This window comes from Microtus pennsylvanicus, chromosome 11 (assembly GCF_037038515.1).
Source record: "Microtus pennsylvanicus isolate mMicPen1 chromosome 11, mMicPen1.hap1, whole genome shotgun sequence".
Classification (NCBI taxonomy): Eukaryota; Metazoa; Chordata; class Mammalia; order Rodentia; family Cricetidae; genus Microtus; species Microtus pennsylvanicus.
The window spans coordinates 593340-620099 of NC_134589.1; the positions used below are offsets into that span (position 1 = coordinate 593340).

Here is a 26760-nt window from a genome sequence, read left to right on the forward strand (position 1 = left end):
TAAAAAAGTGTTCATGCCGGGCGGTGGTGGCGCACGCCTTTAATCCCAGCACTCGGGAGGCAGAGACAGGCGGATCTCTGTGAGTTCGAGACCAGCCTGGTCTACAAGAGCTAGTTCCAGGACAGGCTCCAAAACCACAAAGAAACCCTGTCTCGAAAAACCAAAAAAAAAATAAATAAAAATAAAAATAAAAAAGTGTTCATGCTTTGGTGGTGAATACACAGAAAGTATAGCTGAAATGCAGGTTAAACCCCAGTGAACCTTTGTCATTTTCCCCTGTGGCATTCACTGGAAAGTCTGAGCATGGGTTCATTAATCCCAGGTGTATGAGCTTCTCTCCAAACTCTGAGATTAAAACATATCACACACGATTATGTCTTCATTTGCCCTGTGAAAATGGCTGCATTGCAGAAATTTTCCTACCCAGAAAGCTTTTTTTTAACCGGATATTATTTAGGCTAGCAATTGAGCTAGAGATTGCTCAGTAGTTATGAGTACCCCCTGCTCTTACAGAGGACCTGAATTTGGTCCCCAGCATCCACATCTGGTGACTTATAACCACCTGTTAACTCCAGCTCTAGGGGAATCTAACTTCCTCTTCTGGCCCCCGAGGGTACCCTCACCCATATGGCATACACTTACATAGAAACACACACACTTAAAAAATAATAAATCTTTAAAATTTATGTAGACAAAGTAAGTGCATTACAGATGTCACGGTGGTGTTTGTTTTTGCAAAAATTTGGAGATCCCAGACTCACTTTGCTGAGAAAAAAAGCTTCATCAAATTAAATGTGGGTTTCATAAGCAAAATCAAAGCTGCTTGTTAGTGAGGTAACTGAAATCAGGCTGTAAGGTGGGGGGGAGGGAGCTCACAAGCTCTCCCTGTGAGACTCACTTCTTTCCCAGGTTGCTGGATGGGGCAGAGAGATGGATGAGCATATCTTGGGTCATCTGAAGAATTCTCACAGAAAATTACCCAAGATGGGATAGTTTACAAATAACAGAAGCATTAGTCTCACAGTTTGAAAGTTCTGGAGGCCAAACTTCAAGGACAGGACTCCTACATGATGGCTCGCTACTTCCAAGATGCTGTCTGTACTGGGGGAAAGGATGGTAAAGTTAGGGAGAGGCCAGTGCGGAAAGAAGTAGCCATTCAAGTTGACTGTGGTCTAAACTGGGGTCTAAACCTCTGTGACCAGGACACCCCAACCAACAGCCCCCACCCCGTGATTAGTGCGGAAGGCGGGGGTGGGGGAGAACTTTCCTACTAGGGTTGTGTCCTATGAGGCTCTTGGAGTGAGAGAGGTGTCTCTTGAGGGAATTTGTATCTGTGGGAAGACGAGTCAGTCGGTTGGGGGAGCCCAGAAAGACACAGGAGATCGACTGTGTCGGTTTCTTGGAGGGATCCGTTTCTTGGAAAACTCAAGTGCGAATTCAAGAAGGCTGCTTCTGGGGGAACGTGCATTCCGTGGGAAGGCGGCCAGGGTTCCGGGAGAGTCTGCGACGTGGGCAGGCGTGTCGGGCGCGGTCCCGTCGATCCTCCCCGGCTGTGTGAGAGCCAAGGCACCTACCTCCCTCCGCAGCTCCTCCTCCGATCCGTCCACCCCGCCCCTCACGGACGCGCTCGGCTTTCCCCGGCCACCAGCTTCCCAGGGCTGGAAAGTCTCAGGCGCACTGGGCTCGCAAGCTGCGCGCGCGCACGCGCACCAGCGGGCCCGCGCGCACTGACGACGCACGCGCTGACGACACACGCACGACGCAAGCCCCTAGGACCGTCGCTTCCGGCCGCGGCGGCCCTAGCGCCGCGCGACGGGATAGATCGTCGGGTTTTGAGCGGAATGCGGTGCTGAGGGGCGAGGGACCCCCGCTCCCCCCGTGACGGCACCATGAACCTTCTGCCGTGTAACCCCCACGGCAACGGGCTGCTGTATGCCGGCTTCAACCAGGACCATGGTGAGACTCCGGGCCCGGCTCCGTGGCAGTAACCCCAGCCCTTCCGGGAGACCCCGACACTGCAGGGCCCCGGATCTGTCTGTGGCGAGTGTCCCCCTCGACCCTAACGGGAGTCCTCCCTCACGCCCTGAGACCCCAGACTCTTGGGGGAGATCTCCGAACCACCCTGTATGGAGACATCCCCACCCCCCGCTTTTCCAGCCAGGGCAACCACAGCGTGGCGAGCACACCCCCCAACCCATGTCCCTGCTGACGCGCTGCCTCTCCCCGCGGGCAGCCTCACTTTGTACCGGGTGCCTGGACCACGCAGGCTTACTGCTGGGCATAAGGGTCTTAAAGCGTTTACGTTGCCATCGGGTGTCGTCGAAGGTCCTACCAGTCACGGAGCGGCAGTTTGTCGTGGTTCTTGTGGGCTGGCATCTTGATGCGGGTCCCAGCAATACCCCTCTTCCTCCCCTCCGGTATTTTCTTCTGTTCAATAGAATGAAAAGACGTCTATAATTTGCCTTTTTGGGAGCTGCTCTATGAGTTTTGGGGTCTTGGGGGAGATGTTTTTTATCACTGTGTGCTGTACTAAAAGATGTGGGCAGGAACCCCTGCCTCCGATGTCAAGTTCCCCTTTCTATTTTTTTTCCTTGTTTTTTTCGGAACAGGGTTTCTCTATGTAACCCCTGGGTGCTCTGGAACTCATTCTGTAGACCAGGCTGGCCTCAAGCTCTGATTCACCTGCCTCTGCCTCCTGTGAGCAATGATTAGAGTGAGGCCCTCCGCCCAGCTCAGTTACATTTTCCTAAATCTCCCCAAAGGAAGAGAAAAGCTTAAAGGCTGTTATTCTGGGCTTCTGGGCTTCTAAGAGTTTTAACATCTTGGCATTCAAAAATAAGATTTTTGAAGGCACTTAAGCAAATGTATGATTTCCTATCCCAGAAAAATGAGCTTAACTTGAATTCTGTTGTTGTTGGGATAGGATCTTGTTCTCTTGGCCAAGTTTATCTTGAGCCAAGGGATATTCCTACCCACAGCCTCTGGGGTAGGTGGGATTACAAGGCTGATTCTACTACTGCCCCTGGCTAAGAAGATGATTTTTTTTCCTTTTAAAAAAAACCTTTAAGTTTATTTTTGAGACGGTTGCACTGTGTATCTCGGACTGTTCTGGACTCATAGAGATCCCCTCCCTATACCTCACACCTAGCCATTTTTGTTTTTGAGATGGAGTCTCACTCACTGTGTAAACTGTGCTGATCCTCCTGTTTCATATACCATACTCACACCATCCCTCTTAAAATAATTTTTAAGTAATTTATTTTGAAGTGCTGGGGTACAAAAAAATAATTTTAAGTAGGTAGTACTATTGTGTATCTTATCTATATATATTTACTTGGAGTTCATGGGCTAGCTGTTTCAGGAGGTTTGAGGGATGCATTCAATATAATCAAAACCCGAAGGATAGCTATAATGTTTCTAAGGTAAGCAAAGCTAAGGGGTAGAAAATGTCTGTCTTGTGACAGGTGTAGGAAGCTTTCCTTTAGATTTGGAGATGGGCATATTTACTCTTGTCCTTTGAAGGCACTGGCAGTTCTTGGAAGAAAGCAGACTGCAGTGTTGTAGAGCAGCCTGGGATTACTGACCTGGTGGCTGCTCTCTTAGGCTTGGTCCCATTGTGGGGACTGTGAAGAAACACAGTTAGCACAGCATGGTAGGGGTAAGACGTACAATGGGCATCCTCTGGCCAAACATTCTGAATTTAAGAGCAGGAAAAAAAATCAGTATTTTTTTTAAAATAAATTTTGGTAATAAAACCTTTTACAGAATTAATAGTTATACAATTCCTTGAGAAATTCACTTTTAGCTGGACATGACAGTGCATGCCTTTGACCCCAGCGCTTGGGAAGCAGAAGCAGGCAAATCTCTTGAGTTTCAAGCTAGTTTGGTCTACAGAGTGAGTTCCAAGACAGCTAGGGCTACACAAAGAGACCCTGTCTCCAAAAACGAAAGAAAGAAAATAGCTTTTGAGCTGTCAAATTGTTGTAGTTACTTTTCTGTTGCCCTGATGAACCACCTTGACAGTGACACACCTTGTCTAACAAGCCCATATCTCCAAATCTTTCCCAGTTACACCAACTAGGCAAGTATTTAATATATGAGCTGATGGGTGTCACATGGAGGGGCCTGCTTGTTTGTCCTGGCTGCCTGGTGTGTCTGTCTGCCTTCCTTCTCCCAGCATTCAGTCCAGTCCTCCCGCCTACCTAAGTTCTGCCCTATCAACAAGGCCAGGGAAGTTTCTTTATTCATTAACTAATGAAAGCAGCACATAGACAAAAGGACCTCCCACACCATTTCCCCTTTTCTGTTTAAACAAAAAGGAAGGCTTTAACTTTAACATAGTAAAATTACATATAAGAAAACAATTATCAAGCAAGAATTGCAGTTACAATAGTTATATCTACTTTAGCTTTTATCATAACTAAGGAAAACTATAACTATAAATTCTTCAACTCCATCAAAGACTCCAGAAGGATATAATATTACCTAAGTAAACAGGAAGTGCATTGTAAGCAATTTCCAAAACTCTAGAATTGACAGAGTCATCTCACCACCTGGACAGTCACCCAAAGTTCTGTATCATTGAGGCATCCATCTTCAGCCTACAGGCCCATAGTATCCAACAGACTTTTTCATAAAGCAGGAAATTTCAAAGACAGTTCAGTCACTTTCTTCTGTATCCTGCAGAATGTTTCGCAGACTCATGAAGCAGGAACCCTGAAGGATCATCTCACCTTTAGGCAAGTTTAGCAGTCATTTCTCTGTGGGTCCTGCATGTCCAGTTAAGCAATCCAGGCAAGAGCAGTTTCTTGCCCAGATGGCTAAACAACTCCATAAGGAGTCTCTTCGATGCCCGTCCTCTTCTTGGAGTAACTGGTGCTGCCAGGAGCAGACGTGTCTCATTGTCATGAAAAGTCCTAAGTTATTAAAACATTTAAATGCCATATTCTGAAGGTCTCTGAAAGATTTGAAGAATAACTAACTGAAATATATCTATATATCCAGAAAACCTAACTAACATGACTACAGTCTTGACTTATTATAAATAACTACCTTTTACATTGCATTCTTAAATGGGCTGCACAAACACAATGCCTTAATCAAGATCAGAAATATAACAAAATTGACCTTAAATTTGTCTCGATAAATGTCAGGGTTTCTGTCCTGACAATTGCTAAGTCCCAAAGAAATCACATGAGGTCTACATTAGTTATAAACTGTTGGCCTAGTATCTCAGGCTTCTTATTGACTCATAACTTATATTAGCCCATTATTTTTATCTGTATTAGCCACATGGCTCAGTTCCTTTTCAGTAATGACATCTTGCTTCTTCTGTGGCAGAGTCACAACTGCTGAATAAGCTTTCCTCTTTCCAGAATTGTACTGTTCTCATTGCCCTGCCTCTACTTCCTGCCTGGTTGTCCTGCCTATACTTCCTGCCAGGCTACTGGCCAATCAGTGTTTATTTAAAATATAATTGACAGGATACAGACCATTGTCCCACAGCAAATAAACCAAGATCCATACCAAAGCAAATTATTCATATCTATGTCATATCCCTTTTAAATGTAAACAAACATTTATAGTCGGTATTTGGGAATATGGGCATAGATTTGTCCATACTGCTTCCTGCTGTTTGGGGGTGCTGTTAATCAGGTCTTTCATGGTGTATCCTGTGTGCTAGGTTCATTCCAGTCAGCAGTTGGGCAAAGTAATTTTTTGAGGGTGTTCATGGTGACCTTTCAGGGGGGCGTGGTCTATGAAACCATATTCGCCTGGAAGCAATCCACAGGTTCTTGACTTCTGTGAAAACAAAAGAAGAACCTCTTTTTTCCAAGCAACATGTCGTTAGACCCAAATTCTGAAGTCAAGATACCCTTAGAATATACATGCTGGTTTAGCATGTATATTCATACAATGAAATGTCTCTCTGTACTTAGCTCCTTCACAGTCAAAAAAATTCAAAGAAAACACAATAATATATAGAATCCAGACTCTCTGAATTTTCCATTTTTACGTGGCTTATTTTTCTTTACTCCTTTTAATCTATGACTATTTGTACTCTGCCTCTTTAAAGACTTTACCCCTTTTTCCAGCATTAACTTTATTTTATGACTCTACACTCTTCCTCTCTCTCCCAAGCCTGCATACATTTATCCAACACTGTGACCCATTTAGAGGTCTTTTATGTCTGAATCTGTAATTCTTGACTGTTCAGGAGCACTTCTTAAAATGATAAGTGCTTCTTAAAAACTCAAGTTGTGCCATTAGTAGGGGTAATACGGTACTACCTGTTTGCCTGCCCAGTTTAAAACTTAAGCCGCGCTATTACTATGACATATATGGTAGTTCCAGCTAGCTCTGCACAGTCCAGCATGGTGGAGCTGCTTGCGTCTCTGAGCCGAGCACACTGCTCCAGTTCCAGGTACACTGTTAGTCCAGATGCCATCAAGCAAGCTGCATGCAGATGCTGCTCACAAACCCAACTCAGATGCTCTGTAGCTAGACCTGCCTAAAAGAATCAGTGGCCCAGACAGCCGGCATTTTAAAACTGCTACTTTTTCCTGCTGCGGCTGAGTCAGGAAAATCTCCCTTAAGGGAGCCAGTAAAGAGCAAAAAGCTGTGTTAAACTCTGTTTTTGTGTTTAAAATTAAGCTCTCTCAGGTGTTTAAAGTGGATTTAGTCCCTCATGTTGGTGCCAATTGTCGCATGGAGGGGCCTGCTTGTTTGTCCTGGCCGCCCAGCTGGCTTACACACAAAATAACCACACAGAAATCGTATTCATTAAAACACTGTTTGGCCCATTAGCTCTAACTTCTTATTGGCTAACTCTTACATCTCAGTTTAACCCATTTTTATTAATCTGTGTATCGCTACGTGGCAGTGGTTTACCGGGAAAGATTCAGCATGTCTGTCTCTGGCGGCTCCATGGTGCCTCTGTGGTGTCTCTCTCCATCTTCCTTCTCCCAGCATTCAGTTCCGTCTTCCCCACCTACCTAAGTTCTGCCCTATCAACAGGCCAGGGCAGTTTCTTTATTCATTAACCAATGAAAGCTGCACATGGACAGATGGGGGGGCCATTCTTACTCAGACAGGCACAGGAATGTAGCTCGGTTAATGGAGTGCATGCCTAGCTCTCATGAGGTTATGGGTTTGGACCAATACTAGGGATGGTGGTAGAGTCCTGTAATCTCAGCACTGGGGAAGTGGAGGCCGGGGGATCAGGAGTCCCAAGGTCCCTGGCTAGAGTAGCCTTATGCGTTGAGTCTATTACAACTTGGTTTGGCTTATACTGATTTGTAGATTTACTCTTGGTGGTTTTTTTTTTTTTTGGTGAATTGTTTTTGTTTGTTTGTTTGTTTGTTTGTTTTGGTTGGTTGGTTTTCTTTTGTTTTGGTTTCGACTTTTTTTTTTTTCGGTTTGGTTTTTGAGACAGGGTTACTCTGTGTAGCCCTGACTGTCCTGGAACTCTGTAGACCAGGCTGGCCTCAAACTCAGAGATCCTCCTGCCTCTGCCTCCCCAGTGTTGGGAATAGAAAGCATGCACCATCACCGACTGGCTGCTCTTGGAGGGTTTAGAGATCATTTGTTCATGCAGAGACAGGCAGGTGTCTTCTCTGTCTCTGGAGGTGAAGCGTGGACTACAGCTGGTACCACAGAGAACCTTTGCCTCCCTTAACCCACTGCTGTGAGGAACCAAACTGCACCATTGAATTGGGAGGAAAAGATGAAGTGTTTGGTTTCCTTCTCTCAGCTGAAGCTTGAGTTCAGTAATAGTTGAAGTTAATTAGTGTAGTTTTATGTTGCCATGATTATAGGAATCACCATATCATCCTGAGACCTGGGTGTTTTTTTGTTTTTTGGGTGTTTTGTTTTGTTTTTTGAGACAGGGTTTCCCAGGAACTAGCTCTTGTAGACCAGGCTGGCCTTGAACTCACAGAGATCCGCCCGCCTCTGCCCCCCTAGTGCTGGGATTAAAGGCATGTGCCACCACCACTCGTCCTGGGTGTTTTTTCAGTTCCTAGCAGTACCTTTTATTTGGACCTTGACAATCTCAGTATGTGACTTGGAGACAGTGACTGACTGGGATGTCCTAAGTCAGTCACTGCTTGTGACTATGACAGGAGTTTGAGGAGTCTGAACAATCAAGAGTGAGGTCCTGGGAGACCTCAGGATTGCTCTCTAGGAGGTCACCATGGAGCTGGAAAAGAGCAGCCTCCACCTTGTCTCCTAGCACTGCACATCCCTAACATTTTACCTGACACAGCACTCAAGCACTGTGTTGTAGAAGGGGAGTCTGGTGAGACTCTGGTGCTAGTGAGAGGTGTGGCCAGTGTTTAAGCAGAAACCTGGCCCACTGGAATGCCAGAGAAGGGCCCAGAGCGGGGAAACTACATGGTAAATGCCCATCCAAAGTACATTCCAGGTCGCTGTGGCTTAGTACACAGCATATATGGTTTGAACATGTGACAGAAGCTTCCCTGGACCCCTTCTGCTGGCAACAGCCCTGGGGATTAACATGTCTCTTCCATGTTTCTTACTTTAGGATGTTTTGCATGTGGAATGGAAAATGGATTCCGAGTCTATAACACCGATCCACTCAAAGAAAAAGAGAAACAAGGTACGGTATGGCGATCGTTTGCTGAATTCCCCCTCTTAGCCCTCAGTCTAGAGAGAAGACCTTGACCTTTTGTAAACGGGGCCGACCATGTTTCTTTTCCTCCTCACATCTTCAGTCCTGCTACCTCTGCTGGGAAGAATAAGGTGTATTTAATGCACTTTTCTTCCTGAATGTAAAACTAGAGACATCAGATCATGGGTTTAATCCCAGTTATGTAAATGTCCAGCATTTACAAAGTATTAATAGCTGGGTTTAATAATAGCTGGGTTTAATGGCACATATCTGTAACCCTGGCATTCAGATCGTAGCGCTCAGAAAGCTGCTGTAGAAGGATTGTGAGTGTGTTCAAGACCAAGCAGGGCTTCATAACAAAACAGTCTGGAAAGAGAAAATTTTTCTTTATAATGATAAACTATAATTCTTCCTATTTATTTCAATATCTTTTTTTTTTTTCCCGAGACAGGGTTTTGCTGTGTAGACCAGACTGGCCTTACACTCAGAGACCCACCTGCCTGTGCCTCCACCACTAATGCCTAGCTATTTTAGTGTCTTGATCCATGTTTTGTTTTTTATTTAAAATTTGTGTGTGTGTGTGTAATGAACGTATGTCTGTGTACTTCTTGCATGCCTGGCTCACAAGAGACCAGAAGAGGGCATTGGGTTCCCTGGAACTGGAGTTACAGGCAGTTGAGAGCTACAAGTGCTGGCAGTCAAAACTGGGCCCTTGGGAAGAGCAGCCACTATTCTTAACTGCTAAGCCATCTTTCTAGCTCCTTAGTCTGTGTTTTCATAAAATAAAAATTTTCAAAAGCTGGAACTAGAAATTGTATAGGTAAATAAAATAATTGTGCTTTTCTTTTTTTTTTTTTTTTTTTTTTTTTTAGCTTTGGAGCCTGTCCTGGAACTCGCTCTGTAGACCAGGCTGGTCTCGAACTCACAGAGATCCGCCTGCCTCTGCCTCCCGAGTGCTGGGATTAAAGGCGTGTGCCACCATCGCCCGGCGTGCTTTTCATTTTTATGATTAATTTTGATAAGTAGAGTTATTTTCAGCTTACTTTCTCATCCTATATATTTTTTCTTAAATGTTTGTCAGTTCCTGGTCCTTAACTACTGGGATAATAAAGCATTAACAATAAGTGAACAAATTTTAGATAAATTATTGAAAATGAAGAATCATGGGGCTGGAGAGATGGCTCAGCGGTTAAGAGCATTGCCTGCTCTTCCAAAGGTCTTGAGTTCAATTCCCAGCAACCACATGGTGGCTCACAACCATCTGTAATGAGGTCTGGTGCCCTCTCCTGGCCTGCAGGGATACAGACAGAATATTGTATACATAATAAATCAATCAATCAATCAATCAATAAATAAATAAATAAATATTAAAGAAAAAGAAAATGAAGAATCATAACCATTTCTCTCCAAAGTTGGGTTTTAAATTTCCTGATTCAATTATCATCCCGCTGAAGTTGCACATATCTGTAATCCCGGTGCTCTGGAGGCTGAGGCAGAGAAGTGTGAGTTCTATGTAAAGTGGGGCCCTGACTAATAAAGCACCAGTGGATATGGTGGTGTGAGCTTTTAATCTCCGCACTCTCTACAGAGTGAGAGCCCTGTCTTGGACTGAAAACAGACACTGTCTTTTATTCCTTCATGAAACACCATAGCAAGAGCAACTTGGAGAGGAAAGGGTTTATTCAACTTTTATAGCCCACGTAACTGTCCGTTGATAGAAGTCAAGGCAGAAACTCAACAGGCCAGGAACCTGGAGGCAGGAGCTGGTGCAGAGGCCGTGGAGGGTGCTGCTTACTGGTTTACTCCCTGTGGGTTGCTCAGCCTCCTTTCTCATAGAACTCGGGACCATTAATCCAGGGGTGCCACCACCCACAATGGGCTGGACTTTTCTCATCAACCAGCCATTAATTAAGAAAATGCTCTACAGGCTGACGTACAACCAAATGTTATGGAGCCATTTTCTCAATTGGGGTTCCCTCTTCTCAGATTTCTCTTGTTTGTGTCAAGTTGACATACAACTAACCATACAGACATCAATACTGAAAGTACAATCGCTGTGATTCAACAGTAATGCGTTAACAGTAATGAGTTATTTGTGATCAGCTGACCCACCCACCCACCCTCCCTTCTTTCCCATCTCTTAGTACAACAGACGGTTAGAATAGTTCTCATGCACACACATAAACACCCCACACGTGAAGTCACGGATTGACTTAGCCTTTGCTTTAGGGCTTCTAGTATACTTCTTCCATTTGTTGGTTTATTTACTTGTGAGACTGTCTTTGTATATAGTATAAACTAGCTTTGTGCTCTTCAATATGTGCAGTGTTGGGTGCACATGCTGAAGTCAAAGTTTTGTGGGTTCTGTTCTCTTCTACATTTATATAGGTTCTGGAGATCAAACTCAGATAGTCGGGCTTTGCATGGCAAGCTCTGTACCAACTGAGCCATCTTGCACTCTTAATCCTCCTGCCTCAGCCTCCTGAGTACTGGAGTTACAGGTGTGCACCACAACTGCTTACTTCTCCAAAATCTATAGAACTTGTTGCATCTTAAAATATGAATTTGGGAGCTGGTTGTGGTGGTGCACACCCTTAGCACTCAGGAGGCAGAGGAGAAGGATCTCTGTGAGTTCTAGGCCACTTTGGAATACATAGTGAGCTCCTGGACAGCCAGGGTTATATAGAGACCCTGTCTTAAAGAAAAAGAGAAAAAGAGAGAGATTTATCTAGGTATATATGTGTACACACACACACATACACATTTTCCACTTTTACTCAATTAGTTTCTCAGGGAATTTGTTCTTAGCTCTCAAGAGACTGTTGCTCACAATGACAGAAACTTGAGAGAAGTCAGGAAAGCCTGACTGTTTTCTGAGGTAGTCACCATTTCTACTTCAGATGGTATTTGGTTACAAATTGATGATTAAGAATAAAATGCTAGGGCCTGAAGGGATGGCTTAGCAGTCAAGATTGATTCTTAGCACCACATGGCAGCTCACGACTTTCTACGATTCCAGTTCCAGGATTTCCTAATACCCTCTGCTAGCCTCTGCGGGCATCAGGCACACACGTCGTACACAGATGTGACACAGGCAAAGCCCCCACACACTTGAAATAGTGTGGGAATGAAATGCTGGCTAGGTCAGCTGTGGTGGTATGTATTTTATAATCTTAGCACTCAGAAGGCAGAGGCAGGCAGAGCTCTTAAGTTTTAAGCAGGGCTTAGAGCCAGGGCTTTCATAGTGAGACCCGGCTCAAAAACAAGTAAATAAATGAGTAGAGTGCTTAGCGTTGCATGTTGTCACTTTCCCATTTGCTAAACATTTTAACTTTTAAATTATCATTTCAGAATTTTTAGAAGGAGGAGTTGGCCACGTGGAAATGTTATTTCGCTGTAACTATTTAGCTTTAGTTGGTGGTGGAAAAAAGCCAAAATATCCTCCCAACAAAGGTACAGTAGTCCTGTCTTTAAAACCTTGCCATGTATGTCTTGGTGCCTGAATTTTGTAGAGCGTCTTATGTCTGTAACCATGTGAGAGCCTCTCTAGTAGTCCTCTGGGGTGTTGAAAACCACTGGGAAAGGAGCTTCCAGAGAGTAGGTGGAGGTCAACTGTTAATGACTGAGGTTTGCTTCACCTGTAGGTGGGTAGTGGTGTAACTGTGATTGGTAAAGCAAAGTCTAGGGAAGTTTTTTTTCCCCTGCTGAAAGCCATGGACTCATAGAAACATTAACTTGTTGTTCACATAGAACAAAGAGCCAGGTTGGCTGTGGGTGCATGGGTTACAGTATTGGTGTGGATCTGTTGTTATATATATATATGTTAGAGGAAATTACAGTTGAGAGGTATGGCCCTCCTAAAATTTCTTTTCACTGTAGACATCACACCCTTGGTTGAGCTTAATCTAGCTTTTGTTAGAAGGAGGAAGTGAGCACAGCTGATCCCATCTGAAGGAAGAAAGTTTGAGGGGGGAATGACCTGGAAAGAAGGAGAGAAAAAAGCACAGGGAAGATGGAGGGTTACTTGAGGATGAAGTGGGGCGTGTCTTGGGGATGAGGGAGACTAAGTGTAGATGGAAGTTTCTGTACTGCCTGGTCCTGCAGCTCTTCAGTCCCAACAAAACACACAGAGGCTTATATTAATTATAAATTGGTTGACTTGACCTGTTAGCTCAGGCTTATTATTAACTAGCTCTTACAACTCAAATTAACCCATAATTTTTGTCTGTTAGCCACATGGCTTGGTACCTTACTCAATGAGGTATTCTCATCTCTTTCCTCTCCATCTGGGTGGTGACTGCAGACTGCCTTCCTTCTTCCCAGAATTCTCCTAGTCTGGTCGCCGTGCCTGTACTTCCTGCCTGGCTACTGGCCAGTCAGCGTTTTATTAAACCAAAAAGACTGACAAATCTTTACAAGATACAAGAGCATTATCCCACAGCAACTAAGTGGTAGTTGAGGATGTACTGGGAAGGTAAGCTAGTTTCTGGTAAAGAATTGGAATAGCTCATGTCTGATATAGGAAAAAAAGAAAGGATTGTGAGGGCGGGAAAGTACCTTGTAAGCTAGTTTCTGGTAAAGAATTGGAATAGCTCATGTCTGATATAGGAAAAAAAGAAAGGATTGTGAGGGCGGGAAAGTACCTTGGGTGTCTTGATGCTTTGTTTCTATTACCGAGTTCCCTAAAAGGAAAGAAAGGGGACCATGTACAGAGGCAGAGGTGATTATGGGTCCTAGGCTTGCCGTTCTCATTGGAGCTCTATGCACACGGGAAACAGCCAGCACTCAGGTGAGGTTGGCCCTGCAGTTCTGCCTTTGTTTTAGAATCAGGAGCAGAGAGATGAAAAAGTAGTGTGGTTATGGGTAGGGATCTTGCCCCTCCCCTTTTCTTCGTGCTAAGTCTTATATTCCCTACTACCTATTATCATTTTTAAAGATTTTAAAAATTATTTATTTATGCATGGGGTAAGGAAGAGAAGTTTCAGAAACTGGTTCTCTTTCCACCATGTGGGTTCAGTGGGTTCCAGGTAGTGAACTCAGGTTATCAGACTTAGCACAGAAACTTTACCTATTGAGCCTTCTCTTTGCCACCTGCCGGTTCCTTCTCCTGCTTTCCCCCCTACTCTTCCCCTTTTCTTTATGGTGCTAGGAACTGAACCTAGGCCTCCAAAGGCATGCTAGACAATACTCAACAGTGAGCTATCTTCCCAGCTGGTTTTTAAAAATCTATTTCTGTACATGTGTGTTTGAGTGTACACCACATGTTTGTGAGTGCCAGAGGAGACCAGAAGAGGACATTGGAGTCCCTGGACCTGGAATTATAGGTGATTGTGAGTTACCAGATGTGGGTGCTCAGAACTGAACCTGAGTCCACTGGAAGAGCAGAAAGCACTGTTAACCACCAGGCCATCTCCAGCCCCCTTTTCACTCTCTCTGGCACTGAAACACTTCGACGAGTCACTATCGTCACTCTTGCTTTTTAGCTCATTCAGGTGAAGCAGGCTTGAGTGTGTACGACAGGTAGGTTTCCTAAGACCTTGGTTGTGCTTGTGTGAGTCGGGAAGGGTTCTGAGGGCTAGCTCCACCTAGCCTTGCAAGCCTGGCCATACCCTGCCTTTTGGCCTCACGTGTCAGATGCCACCTGCAGCTCTGCACTGTGGGCCACTTGTGACGCCATATGCACTCTCTGGTGTTTCAGTGATGATCTGGGATGACCTGAAGAAGAAGACAGTCATCGAGATAGAGTTCTCCACGGAGGTCAAAGCTGTCAAGTTGCGGAGAGATAGGTGGGTTCAGTGGTAATTTTCTAAGTGGAGTTTCTTTTCCTGAAAAAACAGATACAGTGATTTTCTGTGGAATAGTGTATTGAAATGTCAGTAACTAGTTTATGACCCATAGCAGAAGAGGGTGTTTTTTTTTTGTCACTGTTTTTTGTTTGTTTGTTTTTTACTTTGTTTTTGTTTCTTCTGCCTTGAAGAAGGCTGAAAATTTGATTGGCTGCTAGATTCTGCAGAGGGATGTTCTGGGTAGGCATGGGGATGTCCCCAGGTCTGCATGTGAAGCACCGCCGCAGTGTCAGCCGGGCTTTGTCAATTGCTACCTTTTACTGGGTGTCCCGTGTAGAGGAGAACTTGGAAGCTGATCTTGTCATTGACTCTTCCCTGCTGAAAGTAGCCGGCCCTGCCCAGCCTTCCTTACAGAGCTTACCCTGTTAGCTTGTTGACTGGGAGAAAGAAGAGCTTCATCACTATCCCTTGTGTTTTCACTGGATGTGATTCATGTGTCATGTTCCTAAGATTTCCCTGTATGTCAGCTGTAGAGTTGAGTGTATGTGAGAGCTGCTCCTGCATCATTCTTAGCTTAGTTATGGTAGTGTTTAGAGGCTGTAATAATGCAAATATTTGACCCAAACTAATAATCTTCTACTTGGGAATTTTTTGGGTGGTGTTTTGTTCTGTTTTTGTTTTAGTTTGTTGATCAGGGTTTTTTTTTTTTTTTAACTAGGTAGCCCAAGCTAGCCCTAAAGTCTTTCTATTCTGTCTCAGCTTTCCAGGTGGCAGGAGGGGCTTCTCAGGCTTGTGCCACAACTCCTGGTACAATTTCCTTAATTATAGAAATGTTTTAAGAGTAAGAGTGTAATTCTGTGATGTGTCTCACCTTGCTAATGCTCTAGTTGAGATGTCTGTCTGCTCATGAAGTTCCTCTGAGAGTGACCTCTGAAGGATGGTGGACCCATCCAGCTGTGCTCTGAAGGATGGTGGGCCCTTCCAGCTGTGCTCAGCCCCTATGCTTTTGCCTTCTTGGCCACATTGGACCTGTTTGTAACAGGAATGGTGGCACACACCTATAATCTCAACACTTGGGAAATGAAGGCAAGAGGATAAAGAGTTAAGGCTACCCTCGAGTATGTAACAAGTTCAAGGCCACTTCGGGCTGTATGAGACCCTAACTCAAAAAAAATAACACAAAGTAGGTGTGTTGATAGACACTTACAATCCCAGCACTCGGGGATCAGACAAGAGGACCCCTGTCAATTTGAGACTGAAGCCAGCTGAGACCCTGACAAAAAATAAAAACAAGCCCAGTCATTTTTGTGTGAGGTATCTTGTGTTTCCGAGTTTCACAGTGGGAACAGAAATCTCAAAATGCTTATTTTACTTTTGAGGAGAGGAGCTCTGATTGCATTTTTCTTTTCAGAATTGTTGTGGTTCTGGACTCCATGATTAAGGTGTTTACATTCACACACAATCCCCATCAGCTGCACGTCTTTGAAACCTGCTATAACCCTAAAGGTGAGAACTGGAGAGGAAGGCAGCAGTGGGACACAGAAGAGGCTGGGTGCCCTGTGCGCACTCAGACAAGCGCGGGAGTGCTAGCTTTTCCTCCCTGCCTGCCCGAGCTCCCTTAGCATCCTGGATACCACACCCTTACCACAGTCTTGGGGTTCTTCCTCTGCTGACTGCCTCCGGAGCTAACCACACTGGGAGCTGCTGAGCTCTGGCCTTTTCTTCTTCTTTTTTGAGTAGACTTTTTGTAACTGACTGACTTACGTATCCAACCTCACCCTCATACTGTCGCGGAAATGGTCATTTCCCTTCAGTCATGTTGTGCTATAAATTGCATGCTTACCCCATCTTTCCCTTCATTTTTCTCTTTTCCTTTTCTCTCTTACCTCTTTTTTTTGTTTTGAGTGAAGTCTTGCTAGGCTAGTCCTGAACTTCAGGACTCGGCTGCTCCTGACTCAGCTCCCAGAGTAGCTGACACACTAGCCAGGAAGTACATGTTCAGCTCTCTGAATACTTGTGTTTATTGAGATAGGTTCTCATAGCCTAGGCTGGCGTCCTACACACACTCCTGCCGCAGCCTCCTGAGTGCTAGGATTTTGCAGGTGCTGTGCTCTACCACACCCTGCTGAGAACCATTGTTTTTGATACAGGGTATTGTTTTTGTCTTGTGTATTACATTACTTTGGTTCCCTTTGTTTTGATGAGTAAGAATCAAAAGTCTCTTTTGGACTCTCCATTCTTTTCCAGTGATCCATATGCTGGTTGGTACCACTCTGCCATTATTGCTGAAACTTTAAAATTAATCTTCCAGTCTTACTTTATACATTTACATTTTTTGTGCATTTTGGGGGGGTCTTTTAGGACCTTTCTTCCTCATAACCCTCCCTGTCAGCTTGTGTGCTGAGGGTTTAGCTATGTCTTTGAAGGCTGTGGATGAGTTAGACACAGGCAAAGCTGGCTTTTCCAACCATGGCCTTGGGAAGTATGTCTGGGTCTCTGCATGTTGTGCTACATCTTTGTCTAGATTGACTCTAAGTATTTGAGAGTTTGTGTTATTGCTGATGGAGTAGTTCTTAAATTCTGTAATTTTTGTTGTATTCTCAGTAGCTGGCATTATGGAAGACGGACGCCTGATAGATAAATGTGTTGAGTAGTAAATTGTTCAGCAAGTGTTCCCTGTGTAAGCAGGTCTCGTGGGCAGCAGCTTGGTCAGCCCCAAGACTCTTTCCAGTCAGTGACTATTCCAAGGTCGATACACTCCACAAGTAGTTGACTTGTGGCTGAGTAAACAGGCTTAGCCAGTGTCGTCTTCCAACCAGTTCTCTCTGTCTCTGCCTAGGTCTCTGTGTCCTGTGTCCCAACAGTAACAACTCCCTTCTCGCCTTCCCCGGCACTCACACCGGCCACGTACAGCTTGTGGACCTGGCCAGCACCGAGAAGCCACCAGTGGACATTCCCGCACATGAGGGCGTCCTGAGCTGCATTGCTCTCAACCTGCAGGGAACTCGAATTGCAACTGCATCTGAAAAAGTAAGTGCAGGCCTCCATGCCAGTGAGATCTGACTGTGGGTCGGGGTCTAGGCCAGGCCTCCAACATTGTCTGCTTTACTTCCTGTTCCTTACAAACCCAGTAAAGACAGACTGCTAACCTGGGCCCTCGGAAGACTGAGGCGGACTTAGGTCTTGATTTTCTGGTGACACTGCTTAAGGATACTTCCTCATTGACTTAACCACAGATGAGACTTTGGCACATTGACCATTCTGTTGGTTCCTTTCTGGTGCTGGGATAAAGCTCCACGACCAGCAGCAGCCATGGAAGGGTTTGTTTTGACTTTCAGAGGGAGAATCCATAACAACAGATGAAGCTGAGAGGTTGCAGGGGGGTGGGCAGTGGGTTTCCAAAGCCGACTCCAGTGCTGTACTTCCTCCAGCAAGCTTCTAGCTCCTAAAGATTCCATACTCTCCACAGGCAGTAACAGCTACTGGGGCTAAGTGACATTTGAGCCTATAGGGGAATGCTGCTCACTCAAACCCCCACAACCGTGTTGTAATTTATTTTTGTCTGAAGTGAAAACCAAAAATTTATACCTATTTTTAGATTATTTGAGGGGGGAGCGTGAGGGATGGAGGATAGCTTTGTAGAACTGGTTTTCTTTCTGTATTTGTGTGGGTTCCAGGCATTGAACTCTGGTTGCCAAGTTTGTGCTACAAGTACCTTTATCTGCTGACCACTGCATAAGCTTCTGAAAATTTGTATTTTTTTTTTTTTACTATGGTTTCCACTTAGGACAGTAAGCCCAACTTCACTTTGTAGGAAATTATTAATTAAAGTGAGCCCACAAGCCAGTGGTGTTTCCATCAGTGGATTCAGCCTTCTAGGAGAAGTCACAGTTAGACTCTGTCCTGCCTAGTTGTTTCCTGAGCTGTTGTTAACAGACAGCAGTGGTCAGTGTATCTGGACATACAGCAGAGAGTTAGCAAGTCTACTTCTTCCTGTCCTGGTTACCAAGAGGCCTAGGTATCTGCCTCAGCCTCTTAAGTGCTGGAATTACAGCTGACTAGACAAGGACTGTTTTTATAGATTTAGAAATGGGATTTTTCTCAGCTGGGAATGTAGCTCAGTTGATAGAATGCTTACCTAACTATATACAATTCCCTGAATGTGCTCTCCAGAGCTACACTAACCATGGTGGTGCACACCTTTAGTCCCCGCACTGGGAGGCAGAGGCTCTAGACGTTCCAGGCTAGCCTGGTCTGGTGGTGGCACATGCCTTCATCTCAGCACTTGGCTTGTCTGGTCCACGCAGACCAGCGAGAGCTACACAGTGAGACCCTGCCTCAAAACAAAAGGAGGTGGGCCATGATGATGCATACCTGTTACCAGTACTTAGGCGGTGGGGATAAAAGAATCAATTCTTGGCCAGTCTGGTATGTATAAGATCCTGTCTTCAAAATTAAACAAACAAACAAACAAACAAACAAACAATAAATAAATAGAAACTGGTGTTGGTAGGATGGGCTTATCTGGCAAAGGATTTTTTAAAAATTCTTTTACCCTTAGATTCTTCATTTTCAACTCCCTACACCTCAGTTACACGTATGCAGGTGATCGTGTGCACATGCGTGTGTGGAGACTAGAGGTCAACTTCAGATGTTCTTCACATAGCCATGTTTTTGAGATGGTGTGTTATTGGCCTGGAACTTGCCAAGTCAGCTATGCTGACTACCAGTGAACAGTAGTGACCCCGCCATCTCCACATCCCTGGCGCTGAGGTTACAGATGTGTGCCATTCCTGACTTTTTAAAAATGAGTTTTGTACGCTTCTGGTACTTGCACAGTAAGTACTTCCCTTGTTGGGCTTGCTAGCCAGTCATTGTAGCTGAAATAATGAGACCCAGGTTCAGTGAGAGAATCTGGGTCAAAAAATAAAGTTGAGGGCCATAGAGAAAGGACCGAACATTTACCCTTGGCCTCTAATTGTGTATATACAGTTGTGGACACCCTCACTAGATGAACACACACATCAGAACATTCACCCTTGGCCTCTAATTGTGTGTACAGTTGTGGACACCCTCACTAGATGAACACACACATCAGAATCCATTAGAAATGTGGGACATGTGTGTTCTTTTTTGTTTTCTCAACTCGGCAGAACTTTGTATATTTACCAGTGTGGCTTAGATAAAACTCAGGCTTTATGCACACACTGGGCTGACCCCAGAGTCAGCTTATGATGATTTGCCTTGAATTTTCTTATCAGCTTTATAGTGACAATAAAACTACACATTCATTACAAACTTGACTCTGAATTTTGGTATTTTCCTTTCTTTTCTCTTTCCTCCCTCCCTCCCTCCCTCCCTCCCTCCCTCCCTCCCTCCCTCCCTCCCTTCTTTCCGTCCTTCTTTTCTTCCTTCATTTTATTTTTGTTTTGAGCCAGGGTTTCCCTTGTGTAACAGCCCTGAGGGTCCTGGAACTCATTCTGTAGACCAGGCTGACCTCAAACTAATAGAAATCTTCCTGCCCCATCTCCCAAGTGCTGGGATTAAAGGTGCGTGCCTCAAGTCCAGCAGAAATTCGGTTTAATTATTTATTTGCTTGCTTGTTTGCTTTGTTTTGATTTTTTTGAGACAGTTTTTTTTTTAATGGTTTTTCTGTGTATCCCTGGCTATTCTCGAACTTTCTCTGTAGACCAGGGTGACCTTGAATTCACAGAGATCTGCCTGCCTCTGCCTCCTAATTTAAGTAATATGGTATCTTTCTTGTATTGATGGATGACAGATAGCAGCAAGGCACAGCTACCTGCCAGGAATAACAACCGATATTCCACAGTAAACCATGCTGCCAATGTTTCTTTTGTTAGGACAAGGTGTCTCTGTATGTTCCACACTTTCCTGGAATTCACTATGTAGCCTAGACTTACCTGTAACTCAGTAGTTTGGGGGAGTGTTTTATTTTTATTTTGAGAGCCTTACTAAGTGTAACCCTGGCAAGCTATGAACTTGATGTCTTCTGTGCCACCATGCCCTGCTCCAGCCTTTTTATGGATACAAATATTCAGTAAGTACAGCTTACTGTAATAAGTAATAAGTATTACTACAGTAAATAGTGATAGTGCACACCTTTAATCCCAGCACTTGAGAGGCAGAGGCAGGTGGATGTCTGTGAATTGGAGGCCAGCCTGGTCTACAAAACGAGTTCTGGGACAGCCAGAACTATTACACAGAGAAACCTTGTCTCAAAACAAAACAAAACAAAAATCCAAGTATTCAGTAAATACATGATAGTCATATATATATGAAACCTATTATATATATGTAGATATATAACCTATTTGTTACAAAATATGTTCTTATGTAAAAGCATTTTACTCAACGTCAGGCTGTTTCATTTTGCCAGTTAGAAGCCTTTTTATATTCCATTCTGTCACTCATTTAACGTAATATTTATAAAACTAGTAACTATAGCCAGGCTTAATGGCTTACTTCTGTAATGCTAGCACTTGGAAACAGGCAGGGAAGTTGAAGCAGGAGCATTGTGGCCTCAGGACCAGCTGGGGCAATCCTTTGGTGCAGTATGAGACTCTGTATCAAAAACAAAACAAAAACCAGATAAACTAGTAACTCTGGGTAGGGGTGGGTGGGGGCTGTTGGTGGTTGGGGTTTTGTTTTCATTTTTGTTTTGAGACAAGGGCTTACTATGTAAACCAGGCTGGCCTCAAACTCCTAGAAATGTATCTGTCTCTGCCTTCCAAGTATTTGTTTGTTTTAACAAGTTTATTTTTAGTGAATACTGTTAGAACACTGGATTCTGCAATAATTAATGTTTTCTTCTCTAGAATTTACTTGAACTTCATCTTGTTAGACTGGATTCGTATAGCCTTGCCATTGATAGGACTGAGCAGTGGTTAGGTGGATCCAGTGCATGTCAGGCTTGTTTAGGACACTTTGTGGCAGTTTCCCTCCCTGCGGCATCTCCAGAGGTTGCCAGGTCATCGTCCACAAAAACTGTTTTTATGTTTCACTTTTAAGGAAACATTTTTTTTTTTTTTGAGTCTTTTGAGCACAGTTCTTGCTCAGGGAGGTTGGTGCAGTTGGTGTGTAAGTTCTCCTGTCATTCTGTGCTGCCTCATTTCCTGAAAGGAAGAGGGCCTGGTGCCTGTGGAGAGGACCTGCAGCACGCGGGGGATGGTCTTGTGGCCCCTCCTGCGCTGTGCCTGAGCTAGCAGACAAGAGACACACTGGATTCTAGGTGCTGTGGGCGAGTCGATACAGGGCTATCGGGGCCAATGGGTCTTTATGTAAATCGTTTCAGATTGATGACAGAGTTACAAATTGTTGATAATGAAACACTTCACTGTTTTTCAAAGGGGACCCTTATAAGAATATTTGATACTTCATCAGGGCATTTAGTCCAGGAGCTACGAAGAGGATCTCAAGCGGCTAATATCTATTGGTAAGGGCTTCACCCTGGGAGCAATAGAAACAGGGTGGCGGCACAGGTGGGAGGGTGTGGCTGAGCTGTTAGGTTATTGGGTTTCAGCTCTTTTTATTACTGATTTTACTTCTTATTATGGGCCTTCCCTGTCCTGCTGCAGCATGGATGTTTGCCAGATTCTTCCCATCTCCCTCTATTCCAACTTCCTTCCCTGTGGTGCTTACTTCCCCCTTTATGGTAGAGCCAGTCTGTTTCATTTTGAGAGTGAACAGTTCACCTTTAAGGGTCCATAATGTATGTAGTGCTAAAGCCCAGCCAGGCAGCATTTCATACCATGGCTACAGCAAGAGCCTGCCACCACCCTGGCCACTTCTGGCCCGTGGGTATTGAGATTGGAAGTTTAACCTGTGTGCCCTGGCCCTAGGCACAGTCCCCTACATGTCTGCTGTCAGTACAGAAGGCATATAGCCATTGCCTGCTACGACACACTTGGGAGCCACCTCCTCAGGGCAGGGTATGCCTTTCTCACCTGAACCTCCTGAAACTGGCATGGAGGTCCTCTCAGGAAACCCCACACCATTCACTGGCACACAGGCATCAGCAGTGGTGCCTAGGGGCACTGGTGAACAGAGAGTGATCCCTGGTTCCATGGTGAATGCTTTTGACACGACAGTGCTGAGACCTGGGGTGTGGGCTAGTTAGTGCATTGTGTGTGTTGACAACAAGGGAGTTGGATCTCTGTGGTTCTCTGTATCTGCACAGACCCAAGCCCTGTCTGGTTTCTCTGCAGCATCAACTTCAATCAGGACGCTTCCCTCATCTGTGTGTCCAGTGATCACGGCACTGTGCACATCTTTGCAGCTGAAGATCCAAAAAGGAATAAACAGTCTAGGTGGGTTTTAGGAGTTCCCTGTGTTTCCTGTAAGGGCAAATCTGATGTCAGTTTAGGTGTTTGTGGGATTTGAAAGTGAATGTGGAATGATCCTGCACCTGTTGTTCCACTTCCAAGGCCCCATTACTGTCAGGTTCTTTGACACTTGGTTCTGGGCAGGTTAGTTCCTGAATGTTGCCATGCTCTTCGAGGGTTAATCTGATGGCAAGAGAGCCTGTGCCCCTTCCTGTGCCGAGAGCCATGCTGTCTTATTACAGAACCATGACTTTGTATATAAGAAATGAGATCACTCCGTCCAGGGCTGGAGAGGTGACTCATGAGTTAAGAGCACTGACCCCTCTTCCAGGGGGCTCTGGTTCAATCTCAGTACCCACATGGCAGCTTACAACTGTCTGTAACTCCAGTCCCAGGAAGGCAGTGGCCGGTGGACCAGCCTGGTCTACAGAGCAAGTTCTAAGACAGCCAGGACTATACACAGAGAAACCCTGCCTCAGAAAACTAAATAATAATAATAATAACAGCTCTGAGCTGTAAAAGAATTTCAGAATTTTCAGCAGTGCTGTGGTATCAAGCCAGCTACACCTCTGTCTCTGTCTTTGTGAATGTAAAGCCTCTCTTTTCTTCTTGTGCTTACAGTTTGGCATCAGCCAGTTTCCTTCCAAAATACTTCAGCTCCAAGTGGAGCTTCTCCAAGTTCCAGGTTCCATCAGGCTCCCCATGCATTTGTGCCTTTGGAACAGAGCCCAATGCAGTCATTGGTGAGTAGTTAGTTCATCTGTGTGGGAGGCCTCAGCATGTGGTCCAGACTGCACCAAGTCCTGTGGCTGGGGTGGGGCCTACTCAAAGCCTTCAGCATTTAGGATGCTATTAGTACCCTTTCATTTTCCCAGGAATGCTTTGATGGTAGATCTGGGCATTGTGAAGGTGACTTGCCAGTCCTCATTAGATGAGCATGTACCCTGGCGGGCTGTAACTGTGCTCATGTATCGATGTGGTCTCCTCTCCCAGCTATCTGTGCGGACGGCAGCTACTACAAGTTCCTGTTCAATCCCAAGGGCGAGTGTGTCCGTGATGTGTGTGCACAGTTCCTGGAGATGACCGATGACAAGCTGTGACTCTGCCTGTGAGTGCAGCTGATGCCACCACCCAGCGCCCTGTGGACTCCTGGGGCTGGTGCCAGTGCCCCAGGCCTGTGGGTGAGGGGCTCAAGGACCCTCTCGAGGACCTTGGTCTCGAAGCCATACGTGGTTGTCTGCCTTCCTGAGCAAGGCTTCTCATTCCCATATCAAAAGGACTCGTCCTCATGGTTCTGCAGACTCTGTGGCTCTGAGCATCTCTGGCTCTTGCTGGCCACCACCCTTTAGTTCAGCTGTGATGTTAGCATTAGTGACACCACCACACCTTCATGCCAGCAGGCTCCCTGCAGTCCCTGGGGACTGTCCAAGCACGAGTCAGTGGAAGCTGGTAGGGATGAGTGTGTCAGGCTTACGTCGTACATCACTCCAGAAGGGTAGAGAACCCTCCGCCACACGTGAGGAGCACTGTTCAGAGCACATGCTTGGGGTTCTCACCAGACCTGCCAGAGAACAGGATGAGTTACATCCCGCTTGAGGCACAGTCCTCAGGCTGCGAGGGAGGCAGGGTCTCCTGGTTTAGTTTGGGCTAAAACAGAACTTCCCATTACCTTTAGGGAACAAAGTAACACATAGACTTTAAAAATCACTTCCAGAAGAAAGCATTACTTAACTTAGGGGCCTTCTCAGTGCAATGTCCATGTGCCTGTAGCTACCAGTTGTGTGAAGGGAATTGGCTTTGCCTGTGGCGTCTACCCTGTCTCATCTCTCCCAACACCCACAGGAACACACGCTAGCATTGGGGATGGCAGGCACATCCTGGTACTGACACAGGCTACAGGCTCCGTGTTTCTGTGCCACTCGAGGTATATGTTTAGTTTTTTACATATCTTCTAAGAAGCTCGGTTTTGCGGTTTTGATTTCGGGTTGCAAACATTTAAATTGTGCCCAGCAGCAGGTTCTCAGTTCTGCCAGTTCCTTCATATTCTTGTAATCGGCTAACTGTGGATTTGATGTCAAGTATGCATGTTACTTTATGTGTATTTAATCATGAAACTTAATTTTGCACACTTGTTTGTACTGTTTCTTTGAAATAAAAGTGACTAATTTTGTTGTACTCTATCTGTAAAGAGCAGAGCCATGTGTAATGAAGCCAGATGTTCTCATCCTGAGTATATAACGGGATTAGGGTCCTGCACCTGCCGCAGGGCAGACCTGTAGGTCATTGAGCTGGGAGTAGAGTGCCCTGTTACATGGGTACCTCATCAGCACAGCCTCTGAAAAGAGAAACTGAGTTTGTATGGTTTAGGACCATCCAGAGAGCGGGTACAGATGGAACACTTCATAAAAAAAATTTGGTGTCACTGCCCCCTGCCATACCAGCGTTGGCTCCCTGTTTTCACAGGTATCAGCAAGCTGCCCTTCGGAAGGTTCTGTGAGGCACCGCTCGTCTATATACTTTGGCTGGTGTCAGACTGGTTTATATAATATTTTTGCAGTTTTGGGGGGCAGGCAGTGTGATGATCCTTCAATGTTTCCAACTTGCAGTGGTCCTGAAGCGTGGGTCTTCCCAGTGTGAATTGGAGCTTCAGAACTGGGGAGGCAAGCAGGTGACAGGCGATGATACACCAGGATTTGAGGCAGTGTTGTGCTCCAGCACCGCGGGATTGGCATGAGGCTAGGATGGGTGGCACAGGAGGGCCTGGCATCCAATCATGCTGAGGGTGTATGACACTGGGCAAAGCCTCCTTGTTAGTGGCCTCCCTAGTCAACTTTCCAGCCCACACCATCCTTGGCACACCTTGCAAGGGACAGTGAGCACACATGGGCTCCCTGTGAGTGGCAGTGCAAGGGTTAAGAGAAAACTCTTAGCGCTGCCTGCTCCTCAGTTTTGTTCTTGTCTCTGGGTAATAATAGAATTGGTGGACCATGCAAAGCTCTATAGGTTTACAGGCATCAGCAGACAGGGTTTTCAAACACCCAGTGGTAGGTGGGCCTTGACCCAAGAGGGGATATCTGAATGCTGGCACTTAAACAGGGATTCCAAAAGCTCCTGATTGGCGGTTTTTCCAAGGTGTGGTCTTAGCATCTGAGGTCCTCCTGGACATGAGAAACTGCACTGTTTCGGCCTTGCCCACTCTTCTCAGCAAACTAAATGTTACCACCCGCGAGAGCTGCCAGGTCCTGAACCAACATTCACCTTTCTCAGAAACCACAGGCTCACATGGTTGAGTGGACCCCTGGCTGTTCCTCCTCCCCTTTTGGCCAACGTCACTGTGGGACCAAGTCTTTGTTTAATGTTTTCTTTCTTCAGGCAGACCATGCCTCTGGGTGCAAGCATGGTCTATAGCCTGGTGGTCACAGTCATGATGTACGACCTCTCCTCAGTTGGCTGATCGAGGTGTTTGGTTGACTCTTACATTTTGGAAAGTACTTAGAATTTAGAAAAAAAAACAAAATTTATGTAGTTCTTTTTTGTTGTATTTTTCGAAACAGGGTTTCTCTGTGTAGCAGCCTCTGGCTGTCCTGGAACTATTTAGACCAGGCTAGCTTCAAACTCAAGAGATCCACCCGCTTCTTCCAAGTGCTGGGATTAAAGGAATGCACCACCATGCCTGGCTATATGTAATTATTAAGAACAAGAGAGGGACAGACAGAGAAATACAGTGTTGTAGAACTGTCTCATACTTCTACCACCAGAAAAGATGAATGATGAAGACATTTTAATTTCAATCAGCATTAGGCACCGATTTTTGTTTTGTTTTTGCAACAGGGTTTCTCTATTTAACAGTCCTAGCTGACCTGGAACTCACTTTGTAGACTAGGCTGGCCACCATGCCTAGCTTTAGGGGCTAATATTTAAGTTTTCTAGAAACATTTCTATAGTTAGTTGGTTTTTTGAGAACAGGGTCTTGTGTAGCCCAGGCTGGGCTTAAACTTGT

The 26760-nt window shown here is 45.3% G+C and overlaps 1 protein-coding gene across 1 annotated transcript; it reads left to right on the plus strand.

Moving 5' to 3' along the window:
- The first annotated feature begins 1758 nt into the window (after nucleotides 1-1758).
- Nucleotides 1759-24940, plus strand: Wdr45b (WD repeat domain 45B). The gene is made up of 10 exons (XM_075989769.1): nucleotides 1759-1956; nucleotides 8546-8620; nucleotides 11984-12085; nucleotides 14331-14418; nucleotides 15830-15924; nucleotides 17258-17448; nucleotides 21786-21871; nucleotides 22644-22745; nucleotides 23382-23503; nucleotides 23754-24940. The coding sequence occupies exons 1-10, from the start codon at nucleotides 1890-1892 to the stop codon at nucleotides 23858-23860; spliced, it is 1035 nt and encodes a 344-aa protein (XP_075845884.1). The 5' UTR covers nucleotides 1759-1889; the 3' UTR covers nucleotides 23861-24940.
- The last annotated feature ends 1820 nt before the right edge of the window (nucleotides 24941-26760 follow it).

Excerpts from the sequence above, each read along its gene's own strand:
- Wdr45b (XM_075989769.1), top strand. The coding sequence starts at position 1,890 with ATGAACCTTCTGCCGTGTAACCCCCACGGCAACGGGCTGCTGTATGCC. Across the intron at positions 15,925-17,257 it reads AACCTGCTATAACCCTAAAG|GTCTCTGTGTCCTGTGTCCC; the intron begins GTGAGAACTGGA and ends GTCTCTGCCTAG. Across the intron at positions 17,449-21,785 it reads TTGCAACTGCATCTGAAAAA|GGGACCCTTATAAGAATATT; the intron begins GTAAGTGCAGGC and ends TGTTTTTCAAAG.